Source organism: Pongo pygmaeus, chromosome X (genome assembly GCF_028885625.2).
Source record: "Pongo pygmaeus isolate AG05252 chromosome X, NHGRI_mPonPyg2-v2.0_pri, whole genome shotgun sequence".
NCBI classification, from domain to species: domain Eukaryota; kingdom Metazoa; phylum Chordata; class Mammalia; order Primates; family Hominidae; genus Pongo; species Pongo pygmaeus.
The window spans coordinates 13112835-13131585 of record NC_072396.2 but is presented as its reverse complement, the minus strand read 5'-3'; the positions used below and the strand labels follow the sequence as shown (position 1 = coordinate 13131585).

Below are 18751 nucleotides of genomic sequence, written 5' to 3'. Positions count from 1 at the left end.
ACTAATCTAGAGATACAAAAGCCAACTAGGTGACCTATGCTTTGGTTTTCAAGTAAAATGAATTTAAAAAAGGACTCTCATCCTTGTCAAATACAAGTATACTTAAGATCAATTAAATTTAAAAAGGAATATGATGAAATAGATAAATCAAATGTCCACCTGTACAATGAAATATTATTCAACCATAAAAAGGAATGAAGTTCTGACACATGTTACAACATGGATGAACCTGGAAAATATTACGCTAAGTGAAAGACACCAGACACAAAAGGCCACATGTTGTATGATTCCACTTACAGGAAATGTCCAGAATAGGCTAATCTATAGGGACAGAAAGTAGATTAGTAGTTGCCACGGGCTGGGGGTGGAGGAGAATGAGGTAATGAGGAGTGATGCTTAATGAATACGGGGTTTCCTTTCGGGGTGATGAAAAAGTTGTGAAACTAGGTAGTGGCAATGGTTGTAAAACATTTTGAACGTACTTAATGCCACTAAATTGTACACTTTTAAATGTTTAAAATGGCACATTTTATGTTATGTATATTTTACTGTAATAAAAAAGCTGTTGAAAAAAGTATGATAAAAGGTGTGTGTGGGGTGCGTGTGTGTGCGTGCGTGCGTGTGTGTGTGTGTGTGTGTATTCCTGGATGGAGTTTTTGCTTTAATACCAGGAGAATCCTGTTATTTCTAAAGTTCCCCTCCACATCTATCCCATCCTTTGCTATGAGTAGTGTCTTAGAAGACTGGATAAATGGATGATTTGTCTCCCAGAGCTTGAATTCATCCATTTATGCAAGATGTTTTAACAGAATGGCTGCCCTCTTTAAAAAACAAACAAACAAACAAACGACAGCAAGAAACCGAAAGAATAGCTTTAAACATGCTCAACGTGACTTTTAAAAGTCATGCTGCAGAGCTGAAGTGATGTGACAGGGTGTTCTCATCAGTATCTTTGTAATTATAGGCCAACTTTAGTAATGATTAACGAGCAAATCATACAGTGGGGAGTGCATTTGCTTTTGATATGTCATTTTTTAGCTGAAGGGAAAACATTATTCTCCCGTAATGATTTTAGGCAGGCGGTATTTACATTGGCACAATGAGTTGAGCACAAGTGAAGCGGCTGTAATAAAGCTACCCAGAACAGACACTACTAATTAGATGAGATGTTTTAATGCAGTCACACCCCACTTCTCCAGCATTGTTTGGGAATGAAATAGTTCACGTGTTCAGTGCGCCAGATACCGAGGTTTATTCCTCTATGCATCTCAATTTTTAAATGTTATATTTTGCCATATTTTTCTAAAGTGTTCCACCTAATTCTTTGCTTCAATAAAAAATATAGAGTTTTCGGATGCATATCATTTGATATGACCTTAGAGTGCCATGGTGTTCCCAGGGATCACGAAAATACATAAGGTTATTTTCCCCTGAAGTAAATAGCTCCATATTTACTAGCCATGCTGAGGCCAGTAAACATGGGGCTATTTACTTTAGGGGCAAATAACCTTATGTACTATCTCCTCTCTCTAGCTATATGTAGCATGCCCATTTTATGTAACTTCATTCCTGTATTTATTTACGATGCCATAATGAGAAACATGGTAATTTAGGAAGACCAGAAAGGAAACTAAATAGCCAAGGTTGTTAAGTAAATATTATTTTATACACAATTTGAAGTCAACAGACTCGGGATAAACTTCTAACTAAGAATTCATAACAAGTAGTTTTTTTTGTTCTGGGTTTGTGACTATTTCATAAAACTGACAAACGTTTTGGAAATTACTTTTTGATAACAACTACATAGGCTCTCCAAGTCTGAAGGCTACTTAATGAGAATCAACAAAGTACTGGCTTATTCCACTGGCTAGAGTTACTTGTGTTATATGGGGTAATGTAAACCAGTCATGACTATAGTTTTAACACAGATTTATCTTTGCTTTCAAAAATATACGATGTGTACCACTTGAAAGCCTGCTGAATTAATTCTGAGCAACCTGTAGGTGTTGATCACAAGCACTTCATATCCTGTGGTGGAAATAACAAGTAATTACCATTTAGAATAATCAGATTCTCCTACTGTTAATTAATTTTAAGATTATCAGGCCCCTAATCAACCCCTGTACATTTTCCAAATTTGCTGTTGCTAAGATGGCCACAATAGTGTGTGGAATGCTCCTGATGCTTTTGAATGCTCTTAGAAGTTACTAGAACATATTTTGAAAAAATTACAGAAATAAGATTAATTTCTGAAATTGAAGGGCAAGGTCTTGAACTTGCAATTCCTAGAGCTCTACAGTATTACTTATATAGCAGGTATTGAGTGAACATTTGGTGAAGACTCACCTACAGTTATCACTGGTTGGCTTAGTTTGGAGTCTCCAAAATGCAGACCTAAGACAAGGATTCACAAGCAGGTAGCTGATTTGGGAGGTGCTCACAGGAATCCCAGGTAGGTGAGTGGGGAAGGCAGGCAGGAAGGGAGAATAAACCAGTAAAGTATTTGCTGTTACTAAGGCACCACTACAGGCAACTGGAGCTTACTCCTGCTGGGAACCTCTGGGAAACAAGGTAGACCACATGCCTCAGAGTTATACTGTCTGAGGAGAGAGGGAGCTGGGGTATTTATCCACCAGTTTCTGTCAATCATTGATGGAGTGTCTCCTTGTATTGTAAGTTTTCAAAATTCATATTTTCCTGCTGCCTCAACATCCCCACAAACAGGATGTGAGCACCCTGCCCAGGCAACCAGGTGCACCAGTGTGATAAAGTTAGCTCCTGCCACAAGTACTCTTTCCCACCCTCCCCTGACTGTGACTTAGTAACATTTAAACAGACCAATGAAATTCCCTTGCACTTTTCTTGTGTGTTCCACCCTGACCCCCTGATAAAGGCACTTGCCCACAGGCTCTACCCTCTCTGTCTGCTCCCCACCTGGTTGGTTGAATCGGCTCCCTTGGTGCTCCCTCTCATGTGACCCCTCCTCTTGGCATGCAGTTTCTCTAGGACCTGTGAGTATAAAAAACCTTCTTTTTCCTGCACCTCTCCTGTGTCCCCTCTTGTGGCTACATCTGACTGACCACCATGTAAGAGAACACAAAACACAGCCTTTCTAGGAATGATAATTCCTCAACACTTGTGGCCTGCTCCATGAGCATGCTCCTGGGGCCAGGAAGAGCCCACAGGCAAAGACTCACAGGTGTTCTTCATTGGAAATTGGGCTGGCATGCTCAGCATGACGTATGGTCTGGGCTCTGATAGAATGTGCTACACTGGGGTTTCCATGAAGAGGTGTGTATCCTCTCTCAGCTGTGTGTAACACAGTAAAATGTAGTTAGGAAGATGGAGGCAGGAAAGCAGGTCCCTCAGCTCTTTGGACTAGAAGAAACCTAAAGGAATGTGAATTATGCTAGCTCACGGGACACCAGAACTGAGAGAATGACTTAGCTCAAGTCCCGTTGAGTTGGGGTTGCATGAGGGGAAGTTGTAGAAACTCTTTTTTGTTTTTTGAGACAGAGTTTCACTCTTGTTGCCCAGGCTGGCGTGCAATGGTGCAATCTTGGCTCACTGCAACCTCTGCCTCCCAGGTTCAAGTGATTCTCCTGCCTCAGCCTCCTTAGTAGCTGGGATTACAGACATATGCCACCATGCCTGGCTAATTTTGTATTTTTAGTAGAGACGGGGTTTCTGCATGTTGATCAGGCTGGTCTCGAACTCCCGACCTCAGGTGATCTGCCTGCCTCGGCCTCCCAAAGTGCTGGGATTACAGGCGTGAGCTACCGCGCCCAGCTGTAGAAACTCTTTAAATACTCTCTGTCTCAGGTAAGATTGGCTTTGGAATCCTAGACTTGGAAACTGTAGAAAGCAGAGTCAAAGGAAAAAAGGAAGGAGCTGGCCAATGAAAGATCTATAATAAAAAAGGATAACAGTACAAGGAAAGAAGATGTTATATCAGAGCCAAACAAATAAAACCCATGAGTAACCCAGAAATTCCCCTTCTAAAATTCCATCCTGGGGAAATACTAACTACAGATTAAGACTTATAAGTAAAGATTTTCTTTTCGGAATTATTTATAATAGCAAAACATTAAAGACGATGTGAAAGGCCCAATGATGGGGGTTGGTTAAGGAAATCTTGGTTCAGTGTAATGTTTTGCAGCCATTTAAATAATGCTTATAAAGAGTTTTTGATGACATAGGAAATGTTTATGATATATTTAGTAAAAGAGGCAAAATAAAATTATATGTACAGCATGATCTCAACTAAGGCATAGAAAAAAAGACTGGAAGGAAATAGGTCAAAATGTTTACACTGGTTGTCTCTGCGGGAAAAGTTTGCCAACACATTTTTCTGCATCTGTATTTCTTTCTGTACTTCCACTTAGTACTTTTTTTTCCCAAGAAAAACAGTAAAAATCGTGGTGGTGGGGAAAGCCTACCATAATACTTTTTAAAAAAAATTCAGCAACCTATTAAGAATTACTTCTTATCAAAGAATTTCAGGAATCCTAAGACTCTCACCCCATTCCCCCTTGACCTAGGTCTCATTGGAGATCAATTTCTGCAGTTGTGTCATGTTGGGGTACCCTGGGCACATGTGGAATGTGGCCGGAAGATATGAACATCGGCTCTCTATCTTTACTGGACCTTATGCAGAAGAAATACAACATTAAAAATGCTGTCCAGCAAGTTGCAAAAGAAATTAAAATGCTAATTTTTATTGTCTGTAATAAAAGTAGAACTTATGGACTTTCTTTTGGTCTGCTGGGTCATCTGTTTCTGTTTGTCAATCTTGATTGCTAAGAAGATGTTTAACAAATAAATGAAACTCAGTAAGTATTTTTTTTTTTTTTTTTTTTTTTTTTTACAAAAAGCAACTTGCTTGTAGTAAAATCCAAACACAAAAGTATAAGATTGCAGTCTTGTCTTTTCCCATCTGCTCTCCTCTCCATGTCTGATATCCATTTAAAAAACTTTGGGGTTTTAATTCTTTAATTTCAACTTCCACACCTCGGAGGAGAGAAAAGCCATTTGGGATTTGAACAGTAAAGGGAAGACTTTAGGTGGGACAGTGGTTCTCAGCTGGGAGTAATTTTGCTCCCAAGGGACATTTGGTAATGTTTGGAGACGTTATGGTTTGTCACAACTTGGGGAGAGGGTGCTACTGGCATCTAGTAGGTACAGGCCAGGCATGCTGCTAAACATCCTATGATGCACAGGACAGGTCCCCATAACAGAGAACTCTCCAGTTCAAATGTCAACAATACCAAGGTTGAAAAACCTTGAGGTAGCATTTAGAATTTGGCCTGAGACTTGAAAGGTGAGAAGGATTTATTTAGCGAGGCCGAGGAGGTGGTGGGACTGGAGTCATTTCTCGAAGGAGAGTGGTCAAAGGAAAGTCAAATATGAGAGAATTTATCTGCAGTGATTGCGCAAGGGGAAAGTGACTCTGGAGCAGAGGTACAGCTGTTGGCTATAAGAACATGTGACACTTCCTCCTAAATATTGTGGCTAAGTGTTGCCTTTCAATGTAGCACAACGGCAAGAGCCATCCGAACTCCTAGAAAATTCCAGATTATCTGTTAAAAGGAAGTGCCATGATTCACTGATAGTAATCAATATTCAAATGAATAACAAGTCACATGGACTCCAATGGCAAACAGCAAGTAAAGTCACAAGACACAACCATAAACTTACATGTAAAACTCTTCTTTCTTTTTCTAAGTTTACTGCATGAGGTAAAACAGTATCCCACATTGCAAAACAAACAAACAAACAAAAAACAAAAAAAAAAGGTCCTGCCTGATCTTGCGTTTTTAATAGATTATAAAATGTAGAAAGAGAATTTGGGAATGACAATGCAAACATGAAGTTCCATCAGGAATTTATAGTTGTTCAATCTCAATTTATAGTTGTTCAATGCTTATTACAGACATTTACATTGGCTTTACCCAAATGAATTTGTCCACTGCAAATAAGAAATGTGGATATATGTGAAGTAAGTGAAAATGACAATTTGGTTAACCAAAACAATCTAAAAACAGCCCAGCTGCATTTTATATAGAAGCACATGGAAGGAATCTCGGAATCAGACAGATGAGGAGACGAAGGTTCTGAGCAGCTATGGTAGTCACTGCTGACTCGTTTGTTATACTGCTGGGAGCTAGATCTCAAGTCGTGGTTCTCTAACATCCTGGGGCCTCCTTAGTTTTCAAATTCCAATGTGTGTGTATGTGTGTAAGTTCTGTCAAAGAGATGGAGTTAACAGTAACAGTCAATATTAAACTGAGCTTTTAATATAAATATGCATAGTTACATCCTAGATGGCATAATTTGTTGTCTTGGTTAGTTCTGTTTGTGGTCTTATCAGAATCCCGATCTTTATCATTTCCTGTCTAAAATGCCTAGCCCACAGAGCTTAGGGGAAAAATTCTGGGACAGGGGAAATGAAGAGTTTGGTCAGAAGATGGAGATCAGCAAGTACCGGAGCCCTTTAATTGATATAGAAATGCTCCAATTCTATGGGGAAGAAAATAGGAGCTTAAGCAGGCTGGAATCGCTGCCACTCCGTATGAAGGACAGACTGACAGGAACCATTTTGGGAAAAATCTAAAGGAATTTGCCTCGGTAATTTTTAGTTCAACTGACAACGTATGAAATTTGCAAGCAGTTGCAAGTCTATACAAATAGAAAGGAAATTAGTGGTTGCCTAGGACTGAGTGTGGGAACAGGGATTAATTGTAAATGGGAACAGGGATCTTATTGGGGGGATGGAAAGGTTCTCAAACTGGATGGGGTGATCGTTGCATACCTCAGTAGATTTTATGAAGACCATAGAACTGTACACTGAAAATGGATGAATTTTATGGTATGCAGATTATACCATGATAAAGTTGTTTTTTTTTAAATCACAAGAACTGTCCAGTTTTTAAATCACTTTCCGCCCTCCTAACCATGATAGCTGAAATCAAATGCTGACAGCATATATCATATAATATCTACTCTTAAAGCAGGCTTTGCTAAAATATCCAGTTCTCTGCTAAATTATTTAGATGGGGATAAGAATAACAATTATGCATCGACCTCCTACAATTAGATAGTCTCATGAGATTTGTGTTTCTTAAGCTGGAAACCATAAGAAGGTCTTGAATTTAGTGTCATTTACAAATGTGACCATTGCATAGGACTGGAACAGCTGGTTGTCTTTCAAGAACTTTAGAAAATGTATTACTCCCTTTTCTCTTCAATGAATGGCTTTGCTAACATGGAGTATAAAGTACAAAAATAGTCAAGATTTTTGAACCCATATTGTGAGTGTATGTTATTTTTCTCTGCTGTTATTCATCATCATGGTTTTACTGGAGTGGGCAGAAGAAACAAGAAGCCTGAGAACATTAAGTGGCACTTTTATTCACAGAACACTTACAGGGTAAGGCTGAATGACAGTGAGGAGTATCGATTCTTTGCAGCTTCTGTAAGAGAGAAAAACAAACATATTTATGATATGCACTGAGCCCGGACTCTAACTAGTAAGAGTTTTCTTTCAAAACAAAATGTGTGATGTGTTAGTGAATGTTCCCTGGACTCCCAGGATAGGGTAAACCAAATAGCTCAGATGTAGGCTTTCAGACCACACAAAAGCCAAAATGAAGTGTTTCCTGAGTTTAACAAACTGCCCAATTGAAAGCTTCCTAGTAAGTTTACATTGGGCAATATTGTCTGTGCTGCCAAACAGCAGGACCTTAAAATAAAACCCAGGAAGGGAAGAACAGTTTTAGAAGCATCAACTAAGTCTCTTATTTTTTGCTGCTCTCAGAATTGATTCTCCCCTTCTGATTTTCCTTTAGCCTGTTTTTCTTTGCTGCTTAAAAATTTCTCTGTAGTTTTCTGTCAGGGGAAGAGATTTTTTAAAAATTCTGTCAGTTCATGGAACGTCATTACCTCTCAGGATCAGCATCCAGAAAGAGAAATGTTATTGTAGGTTTCTTATGAAAAAAATAGCATCCCAGCAAACATCGGTTCCCATACTGTGTGGCTTAGTAAGTCCCTGGTCACAATGCTAGGACCCTGGGCTGATAAATATTTCAGACAGGCACCGGTTGGGAAATATTACTCACAATAGGCCGCACTTCAGGGCTAAAAGCAGAACAATGTAATATAATGGTTTATCTAATTCCCTCCAAGTAACTCAAACCCTTGAGGAAAAATCTTATTATGGATTATAATAGTTTTTCTTTCTTCCCTTCTTTGTTCCTTTTTAAATCATGACTAGGAGAAAGGTCAGTTGCCATTTTGTTGAAGAAGGGCTGATTTTTTCTACTTTAGGTTGTAATTAATTACCTGCTTTTCTGATTTATTGCCCACATGAGTAAGGGGAAGGAGATCTTTTGCAAGGCTGTTGCCTGGAAGAAGTCACTGCAAATCACACTTCTAGCACTAACTGATTTGTGGCTCGGCCCACTCACTCTGGCTGGGCTGGACCATGTAGTAGGGAGTGGGGTAGGGGAAGGGAGGGATCAAGAGGGCAGGGAAAGGAGTAATAGAACTAAAACTCCAGGAAGACTCAGAACACTTAGGATGATGGTGCTGGTGGGGGCAGGAAGGTAGCACAGTGCTGATGGTGGCCCGTCTGCTCCCACAAGTTCCCAGTCACCAAGGCTGGCAGGGAGCCCAATGACTGCAGTGGACAGAGCAACAGTGCAATCAAATGAGAATTCAGTGGATAAGATGAAGGATCTGCATTGCTGGTGGGAGTATACACACGTGTAGCAGTTTGGGGAAGCTATCTAGCTTCAATAGGTCAACTTCAGTGTCACAAACACCATGACCCAGCCAGTCAACTCTGGTTTTATATCCCCCCAAAAATTCTGCTGCTAGCCTTTAAGGGGAGGTGGATGAGGATGTTACTTGCAGCAGAATGCGTGGGTGTGAAGTGTCAGAGGCAAACTGGGTGTCCATCTCCAGGATAACAGATATGAGACAAATATGTGGAAAGCAACACAAACAGAAACAAAGCACTGTTTCTTCGTTTTTGTTTAAGTTTTCCTCATTCTCAGGCAACAAGAAACGTTTATGAGATAAGAAATGCTCTATAACCCCATTGACCAAAGAATGTGTGAGTGCGGCAGCCGTGTTAGTGGAACTATCTGCCCTGCCTGGCTTGTCCTGTCTGAGTCTGATCCCAGAGTCCTCAGGAGCAAGCAATGGGCCCTGGAAACTCATTCTCTGCACCCAGCTCATTGGACCTGAATGTTGGAATGAGCCAATCAGATATCCTCTCTCCAGAATCAGAACTAAGAGACACAGAGACTAAGAGAGTTGGGAGCCAAGTCACATTCATGACCTAGCACCAGAGTAAAGATTACAGATGCCAGTAATCCCCTGAACAGTCCTGGTTTCCACCATTCCTGAGGGCTGGTTGTTCACCATTTTGCTAGAAATAAAATCATTCACATAAATGATCTCAGCAGGATATCGATCATCATTCTGAGAAAGAGCTTTTACTTTTGTTTTCTCTCATCTTAAGTACATAATCATCATCTGCCAGACAAGAAGAATTAACTCCATAGCACTACAGATCCCTTAGGACTCCTAATCCAAACCTAGGTGGAAAAAAAGATGGAAGCCATATGTGTTCATATGTTACAGAGTACTAAGATGAACTGAGACAGAATCAGCTGAGGCCCCATGCCAATACATGCCAATCATTCCCACATGCCAAAGAAGGGTGCTGCAAGATTTTCAAAGGTGTTGAAAACCAGAGTTTGGAACCCTTACCCCTTACTCATCTTGGGATCTGACTCATGTCTTCATTACAAACTGAAAAAAAAGGCAACAGGAAGAGGCTGTCAGAAGTAGCACATGCTCAAAGAGCAGAGGCTACATTTGTGCAGTTACTACCCTTATACTGAGGCAGGCCCAAAGTATGAGACTCTTGGAAGATGCAGTAGAAACATTGGCCTGGGACCTCCTGATCAACTGAGCTACTTTGAGGGATGAGAGGGCCTTTGCAGAAATATACAGAATCCAAGGAGCATTGAGCATAACCTGCCCTTGGTTTCTGCCTGACACAAGGGGGCTGCAATAGGAGTAACTCGACAAAGAAATCTTCCAGGAATCCATGAAAGCCACCACAAGGAAAGAGTCCACCAACATCACCTTCCATGGACAGAAGAAAGTAATGCTGGATTACACTGGTGCCAATCAAGTGAGAACTTTCTTGCCTTTTACCTCACCATCTTGGCTTCATTTCAATCTGGAAGGAGCTGAATGCTGGGGCAGTGGAGAAAACATTGATAATGCCCCTTAACCCACTGCAGGCTTCCCAGGCCTGAACTAGGCACAAGGGAGGAATTTTGTGGAGTTGGAAGTTTTGACTATTACATGACAATCAAGTGTTAATTGTGATTACGAGTGTACAAGTGACTGGATAACTTTCTGAACCTGTTCAATATGTTTATGGGAACTACCTGAGATTTTGTTGAGGGCTTGGAGGAACTGGCCCTGGGGAGCAGTTATAAGTGGGCAATGTGGGGAAAGAACATAGTTGCCTTATGATTGTACCCTCCAAGACCTGCATGCTCTACTTATTCCCAACTTCTATTTATTTATTTATTTATTTATTTATTTATTTTTTATTATATTTTAAGTTCTGGGGTACATGTGCAGAACATGCAGGTTTGTTACATAGGTATACACGTACCATGGTGGTTTGCTGCACTCATCAATCTGTCATCTACATTAGGTATTCCTCCTAATGCTATCCCTCCCCTAGCCCCCCACCACCCAACAGGCCCTGGTATGTGATGTTCCCCTCCCTGTGTCCATGTGTTCTCATTATTCAACTCCCACTTATGAGTGTTAACATGCGGTATTTGGTTTTCTGTTCTTGTGTTAGTTTGCTGAGCATGATGGTTTCCAGCTTCATCCATGTCTCTGCAAAGGACATGAACTCATCCTTTTCTATGGCTGCATAGTATTCCATGGTGTATATGTGCCACATTTTCTTTATCCAGTCTATCATTGATGGGCATTTGGGTTGGTTCCATGTCTTTGGTATTGTGAACGGTGCCACAATAAACATACGTGTGCATGTGTCTTTATAGTAGAATGATTTATAATCCTTTGGGTATATACTCAGTAATGGGATTGCTGGGTCAAATGGTATTTCTAGTTCTGATCCTTGAGGAATCACCACACTGTCTTCCACAATGGTTGAACTAATTTACACTCCCACCAACAGTGTAAAGCATTCCTATTTCTCCACATCCTCTCCAGCATTTGTTGTTTCCTGACTTTTTAATGATCGCCATTCTAACTGGTATGAGATGGTATCTCATTGTGGTTTTGATTTGCATTTCTCTAATGACCAGTGATGATGAGCTTTTGTCATGTTTGTTGGCCGCATAAATATCTTCTTTTGAGAAGTGTTTGTTCATGTCCTTTGCCCACTTTTTGATGGAGTTGTTTGTTTTTTTCTTGTAAATCTGTTTAAGTTCCTTGTAGATTCTGGATATTAGCCCTTTGTCAGGTGGATAGATTGCAAGAATTTTCTCCCATTCTGTAGGTTGCCTGTTCACTCTGATGATAGTTTCTTTTGCCATGCAGAAGCTCTTTAGTTTAATCAGATCCCATTTGTCAATTTTGGCTTTTGTAGCCATAGCTTTTGGTGATTCAGTCATGAAGTCTTTCCCCATTCCAATGTCCAGAATGGTATTGCCTAGGTTTTCTTCTAGGGTTTTTATGGTTTTAGGTCTTACGTTTAAGTCTTTAATCCATCTTGAGTTCATTTTTGTATAAGGTGGAAGGGATCCAGTTTGAGCTTTCTGCATATGGCTAGCCAGTTTTCCCAACACCATTTATTAAATAGGGAATCCTTTCCCCATTGCTTGTTTTTGTCAGGTTTGTTAAAGATCAGATGGTTGTAGATGTGTGGTGTTATTTCTGAGGCCTCTGTTCTGTTCCATTGGTCTATATATCCTTTTTGGTACCAGTACCATGCTGTTTTTATTACTCTAGCCTTGTAGTATAATTTGAAGTCATTTAGCATGATGAACTGGTTTGATTAGATCATATTATTTGAGTCCACCCTTTGACTAAGACAGGGAGGCTTAGAATCTTGAGGTGAAACAATAAAACAGTAAACAAGAGAATGAGGGATAAATTGTCAGACAAAAATACTGTAAGGTGGTAGGTTGGGTGGGAGAATGAATAGGCCCATAAGGCTGTGGGACAAATGCTAATTTTCCCTAGAGCAATGCTCAGTGGCACTGAATTTATTTGTTCACTTCTAGAAAGGGAAGCTGATATGCACAGCTTCAGTGCAGTAGCTGTTAGGAGCAGGCAAGGCCCTGGAGAAGGACTCTTGTTAGTCATCCTTGATGCTAATAAGCATAGACCCTGTATTAGATTCCTATGGCTGCTATAATAAATTACCACAAACTTAGTGGCTTAAACATGATGCAAATGTACTATCTTATATTTCTGGAAGTCAGAAGTCTCTAATGAGTTTTGCTGGGCTAAAATCAAGGTGTCAGCTGGGCTGCACTCATTCTGAAGACTTTTCAACTTCTAGAGGCTGCCTGTATCCCTTGGCTCATGGTCCCTTCCTTCATCTTCAAAACCAGCAGTATCATCTTCAAATCTTTCCCTGACTGTCACTTCCTCTTTAACTTAAAAGGACCTAGCGATTATATTGGGTCCACCTGGATAATCAAAGATAATCATCTCATCTCTGACTTAATCATAACTGCAAAGAAAGTCACAGACTCTGGAAATTAGGATGAGGACATCTTTCAGGTGATCATTATTCTGCCGACCATAGACATTAGCTTTATTAGTTACCTAGTGTTTCATAACAAATTCCCACAAAGCTAGTTGCTTAAAACAATACCCACTTATTATCTCACAGTTCATGTGAGTTAGAAATATAAGCGTGGCTTAGCTTGGTCATCTTTTTCATGTTCTCTCTTGAGGCTGCAATATTTTGGCCAGGGCTGGGGTCCCATATGAGAGCTCGTTTGGGAAGGATTCACTTCCAAGCTCACTTCAATGATTTTTGGCATGATGAAAATCCTCTTTAGGCTGTTGGACCAAGGGCCTCAGTTCCTTGTGGGTAGTTGGCTTGAGGCCACTCTCAGTTCCTTGCCATGTGGATCTCCCCATCTCACCAATGTGGCAACTTGCTTCATCAGAGCCAGCAAGGGAGGGAGTCCACTGGCATGATGAAAGCTACAATCTCATGTAACATAATGATGGATGGACATCCCGTCACTTTTACCACACTTTATTGGTTAGAAAGCAAGTCACAGGCCCCACCCAAACTAAAAGGGAGGGAAATACACAAATCTATGAATACAAGTGGAGAGATCATTGGGGTCCATCTTACATTTTGCCTGCCACATGAATAAAGAGACTTCTAGCCTAGTAATCCATATGTATCTTAAAAGTAGTTTCAGGCTGGGTGCAGTCGCTCATGCCTGTAATCCCAGCACTTTGGGAGGCAGAGGCGGGTGGATCACCTGAAGTCAGGAGTTTGAGACCAGCCTGGCCAACATAGTGAAACCCCGTCTGTACTAATAATACAAAAATTAGCCGGGCATGGTGGCACATGCTTGTAATCCCAGCTACTCTGGAGGCTGAAGCTAGAGAATTGCCTGAACCCAGGAGGTGGAGGTTGCAGTGAGCCAAGATCGCACCACTGCACTCCAGCCTCGGTGACAAGAGTGAAACTCTGGCTCAAAAAAAAAAGTAGTTTCCATTCATGACTTAACCTCATGCAGAATTTCTTCTTTCAAGAAATTCTGGAAGAAGGACTGCTCAGCACACTTTATTAATTTGAAAATGGGAACTATTTTCAAAATATGTTGATTATATTTAAAGTCTTTACAGCTATAGTAATTCTTTGTAAATTATCTGACACATAATCTAGATTGACTTTAATTTTACTATTTAATGAATAAATGAAGTTGTCTGAATTGAAATAAAATATCCAATATGTTATTTATCACCAGGACTAGGGACATGCTTTTCTTCTCTTTTTTTCTCGTCTATAATTATGTAATTATAACCTGCCAAGCAAGAAAAATTAACTCTATAATGTTTTGGATCCCTTAAAATTCCTAACCCAAAGATCCTAGGAGGAAAAAAAAAAAAAAAAACAATGATCTACACCATTTAAAACAATGATCTACACCATTTAAAAATAGCCTCAACAGAATGATTAGAATCAGGAATAGAAGATTACACTTTTAAGCCATCAAATTAACTTCTTTCTGGGATGGCCTAAAACAGCTAGAGACCATTAAGAATCCAGTTATAACTACATTTAGATAAGTATTATTTCATATTAAATTCCACATAAATTTTCTACTTTTGAAGAGTAATTTCAAATTGAAGAGCAATTTCAAAATTGCTGTGACAATATTTTTTAAATGGTTGAGTTTGTTAAAAATGTCATTTTCATCCCTGAATCACAGTGCTCATCTCTGCAGGGGAATATAGTCTATCCTACCCTAAACCACTCCTGTCAAACTTGCCTTCAATTCCTCTCTCTTCATTTCTTTGACAAAGGTCTATTCTTATCGTTTTTTGATGCAGAGTCCCTTGAAACATGTTTGGGACACCAGCATCAATGGTTTTAGACCATGCTTTGGCATTATATACCATTTTATGATTTCATTGGATGTCATTTGATGCAGAAAGCAAAGCTATGTGAGGAAGAAGCCCAGCTTCCAATGAGGTAGAGTTTCCAGTATTACAATCCCTCTAAACAATGAAGCTAAGGCTGGTGTTCTCTGTTTTTTAGAGCAGTGTAGTTTGACATTTTTCTTTAAATGCCTTTCTCATTTTATATTTATACCATTTTAAAAATTATAATATATAATCATATTGGCATGTGCTAGTGTATATTTTCTTTCTAGACCAACTTAAATAGATCTCTTGATGAACCCAGACAGTGATACGAATTTAACAGTCATCATGGGAATCAAGATTTGCTCAGACATTGGGAAAACCAAACAAAATAAAAATCAAATAACAAAGATATATAGGAAGATATTTCATGTCAGAATTTGAGAATCTTGCTTTAGAAACATTAAGTCTAAAGAAGTTAACTGTACAATTTTACACTTCAAAAATGGAAGTAAATAATCAATCTGTGAAGGGTGAAATGTTAGGCTTTTAAAAGGAAAACAGAGGTAATTTAGGATTATATATGAAAGCATTTTATAAACAGTGAAATAACATTCTAATGTAACTTCTTGAAAGATGGATGTGCAGTATTTTTATTTAGAAAGAAAGGCAATAAAGTGCAGTGAAACAGTGTTGAACCCTCACTTCGTAGGTATACACATGCACACATAGGATTCTTTATTCTTCCTGTACTTCAGGGTTCTTCAAAAAAAATTAGAAAACAATTCTTGGTTATTTCTTGTCTTCTGCTAGCTTTTGAATTTGTTTGCTCTTGCTTCTCTAGTTCTTTTAATTGTGATGTTAGGGTGTCAATTTTAGATCTTTCCTGCTTTCTCCTGTGGGCATTTTAGTGCTATGAATTTCCCTCTAAACACTGCTTTAGCTGTGTCTCAGAGATTCTGGTAAGTTGTGTCTTGTGTCTTTGTTCTCACTGGTTTTAAAGAACTTGTTTCTGCCTTAATTTTGTTATGTTCCCAGTAGTCATTCAGGAGCAGGTTGTTCAGTTTCCATGTAGTTGTGTGGTTTTGAGTGAGTTTCTTAATCCTGAGTTCTAATTTGATTGCACTGTGGTCTGAGAGACTGTTTGTAATGATTTCTGTTCTTTTGCATTTGCTGAGGAGTGTTTTACTTCCAATTAAGTGGTCAATTTTAGAATAAGTGCTATGTGGTGCTAAGAAGAATGTATATTCTGTTGATTTGGGGTGGAGAGTTCTGTAGATGTGTATTAGGTCTGCTTGGTCCAGAGCTGAGTTCAAGTCCTGAATATCCTTGTTAATATTCTGTCTCATTGATCTGTCTAATATTGACAGTGGGGTGTTAAAGTCTCCCACTATTATTGTGTGGGAGTCTAAGGCTCTTTGCAGGTCTCTAAGAACCTGCTTCATGAATCTGGGTGCTCCTGTATTGGGTGCATATATATTTAGGATAGTTAGCTCTTCTTGTTGCATTGATCCCTTTACCATTATGTAATACTCTTCTTTGTCTTTTTTGATCTTTGTTGGTTTAAAGTCTATTTTTATCAGAACTAGAATTGCAACCCCTGCTTTTTTTTTGCTTTCCATTTGCTTGGTAAATATTCCTCCATCCCTTTATTTTGAGCCTATGTGTGTCTTTGCACATGAGATGGGTCTCCTGAATACAGCACACCGATGGGTCTTGACTCTTTATCCAATTTGCCAGTCTGTGTCTTTTAATTGGGGCGTTTAGCCCATTTACATTTAAAGTTAATATTGTTATGTGAGAATTTGATCCTGTCATTATGATGCTAGCTGGTTATTTTGCCCATTAGTTGATGCAGTGTCTTCATGGTGTCAATGGCCTTTACAATTTGGTATGTTTTGCAGTAGCTGGTACCGGTTTTTCCTATTCATATTTAGTGCTTACTTCAGGAGCTCTTGTAAGGCAGGCCTGGTGGTGACAAAATCTCTCAGCATTTGCTTTTCTGTAGAGGATTTTATTTCTCCTTCGCTTATGAAGCTTAGTGTGGCTGGATATGAAATTCTGGGTTGAAAATTCTTTTTTTTTTAAGAATGTTGAATATTGGCCCCCACTCTCTTCTGGCTTGTAGGGTTTCAGAGCAGAACTGAAGGAGATAGAGACATGAAAAACCCTTCACAAACCAATGAATCCAGGAGCTAGCTTTTTTGACAGAGTCTTGCTCTGTTGCCCAGGCTGGAGTGCAGTCGCATGATCTTGGTTCACATTTTTTTTTTTTTTGAGACAGAGTCTCGCTGTGTTGCCCAGTCTGGAGTGCAGTGGTGCAATCTTGGCTCACTGCAAGCTCCGCCTCCCAGGTTCATGCCATTCTCCTGCCTCAGCCTCCCAAGTAGCTGGGACTACAGGCGCCCACCACCACGCCCGGCTAATTTTTTTGTATTTTTAGTAGAGACGGGGTTTCATTGTGTTAGCCAGGATGGTCTCAATCTTCTAACCTCATGATCCACCTGCCTCGGCCTCCCAAAGTGCTGGGATTACAGGCATGAGCCACTGCGCCCGGCATGTTTTTTTTTTCTTTTTTAAAGATTAACAAAATAGATAGACTGCTGACCAGACTAATAAAGAAGAAAAGAGAGAAGAATCAAATAGACACAATAAAAAATGATAAAGGGGATATCACCACTGATCCCAGAGAAATACAAACTACCATCAGAGAATACTATAAACACCTCTACACAAATAAACTAGAAAATCTAGAAGAAATGGATAAATTCCTGGACACATACACCCTCCCAAGACTAAACCAGGAAGATGTCGAATCTCTGAATAGACCAATAACAAGTTCTGAAATTGAGGCAGTAATTGGTAGCCTACCAACCAAAAAAAGCCCAGGGCTAGACGTATTCACAGCCAAATTCTATCAGAGTTACAAAGAGGAGCTGGTACCATTCCTTCTGAAACTATTCCAAACAATAGAAAAAGAGAGACTCCTCCCTGACTCATTTTATGAGGCCAGCATCGTCCTGATACCAAAACCTGGAAGAGACACAACAAAAGAAGAAAATTTCAGGCCAATATCCCTGATGAACATCTATGCGAAAATCCTCAATAAAATACTGGCAAACCGAATCCAGCATCACATCAAAAAGCTTATCCACCATGATCAAGTCGGCTTCATCCCTGGGATACAAGGCTGGTTCAACATATGCAAATCAATAAATGTAATCCATCACATAAACAGAGCCAATGACAAAAACCACATGATTATCTCAATGCATGCAGAAAAGGCCTTCAGTAAAACTCAACACCTCTTCATGGTAAAAACTCTCAATAAACTAGGTATTGATGGAATGTATCTCAAAATAATAAGAGCTATTTATGAAAAAACCACAGCCAGTATCATACTGAATGGGCAAAAGCTGAAGCATTCCCTTCGAAAACCGGCACAAGACAAGGACGTCCTTTCTCACCACTGCTATCCAACATAGTGTTGGAAGTTCTGGCCAGGGCAATCAGGCAAGAGAAGGAAATAATGGGTATTCAAATAGGAAGAGAGGAAGTAAAATTGTCTCTGATTGCAGATGACATGATTGTATATTTAGAAAACTCCATTGTTTCAGCCCAAAAGCTTCTTAGACTGAAAAGCAACTTCAGCAAAGCCTCAGGAAACAAAATCAATGTGCAAAAATCACAAACATTCCTATACACCAATAATAGACACAGAGCCAAATCATGAGTGAGCTCCCATTCACAATTGCTACAAAGAGAATAAAATACCTAGGAATACAACTTACAAGGGATGCGAAGGACCTCTTCAAGGAGAACTACAAACCACTGCTCAAGGAAATAAGAGAGGACACAAACAAATGGAAAAACATTCCATGCTCATGGATAGGAAGAGTCAATGCCGTGAAAATGGCCATACTGTCAAAAGTAATTTATAGATTCAACGCTATCTCCATCAAGCTACCACTGACTTTCTTCACAGAATTAGAACAAACTACTTTAAATTTCATATGGAACCAAAAAAGAGTCCGTATAGCCAAGACAATCCTAAGCAAAAAGAGCAAAGCTGGAGGCATTGTGCAACCTGACTTCAAACTATACTACAAGGCTACAGTAA

At 39.6% G+C, this 18751-nt stretch overlaps 1 protein-coding gene across 5 annotated transcripts in view; it reads right to left on the bottom strand.

Moving 5' to 3' along the window:
* Positions 1-18751, bottom strand: part of FRMPD4 (FERM and PDZ domain containing 4) — a 583947-nt gene that overhangs the window by 42163 nt on the left and 523033 nt on the right. For all 5 annotated transcript variants that reach the window (XM_054472023.1, XM_054472020.1, XM_054472022.1 and 2 more), the window contains exon 5: positions 7427-7472. In XM_054472023.1, the coding sequence (XP_054327998.1) occupies positions 7427-7472 (46 nt within the window). The remainder of the gene's footprint in view (positions 1-7426; positions 7473-18751) is intronic.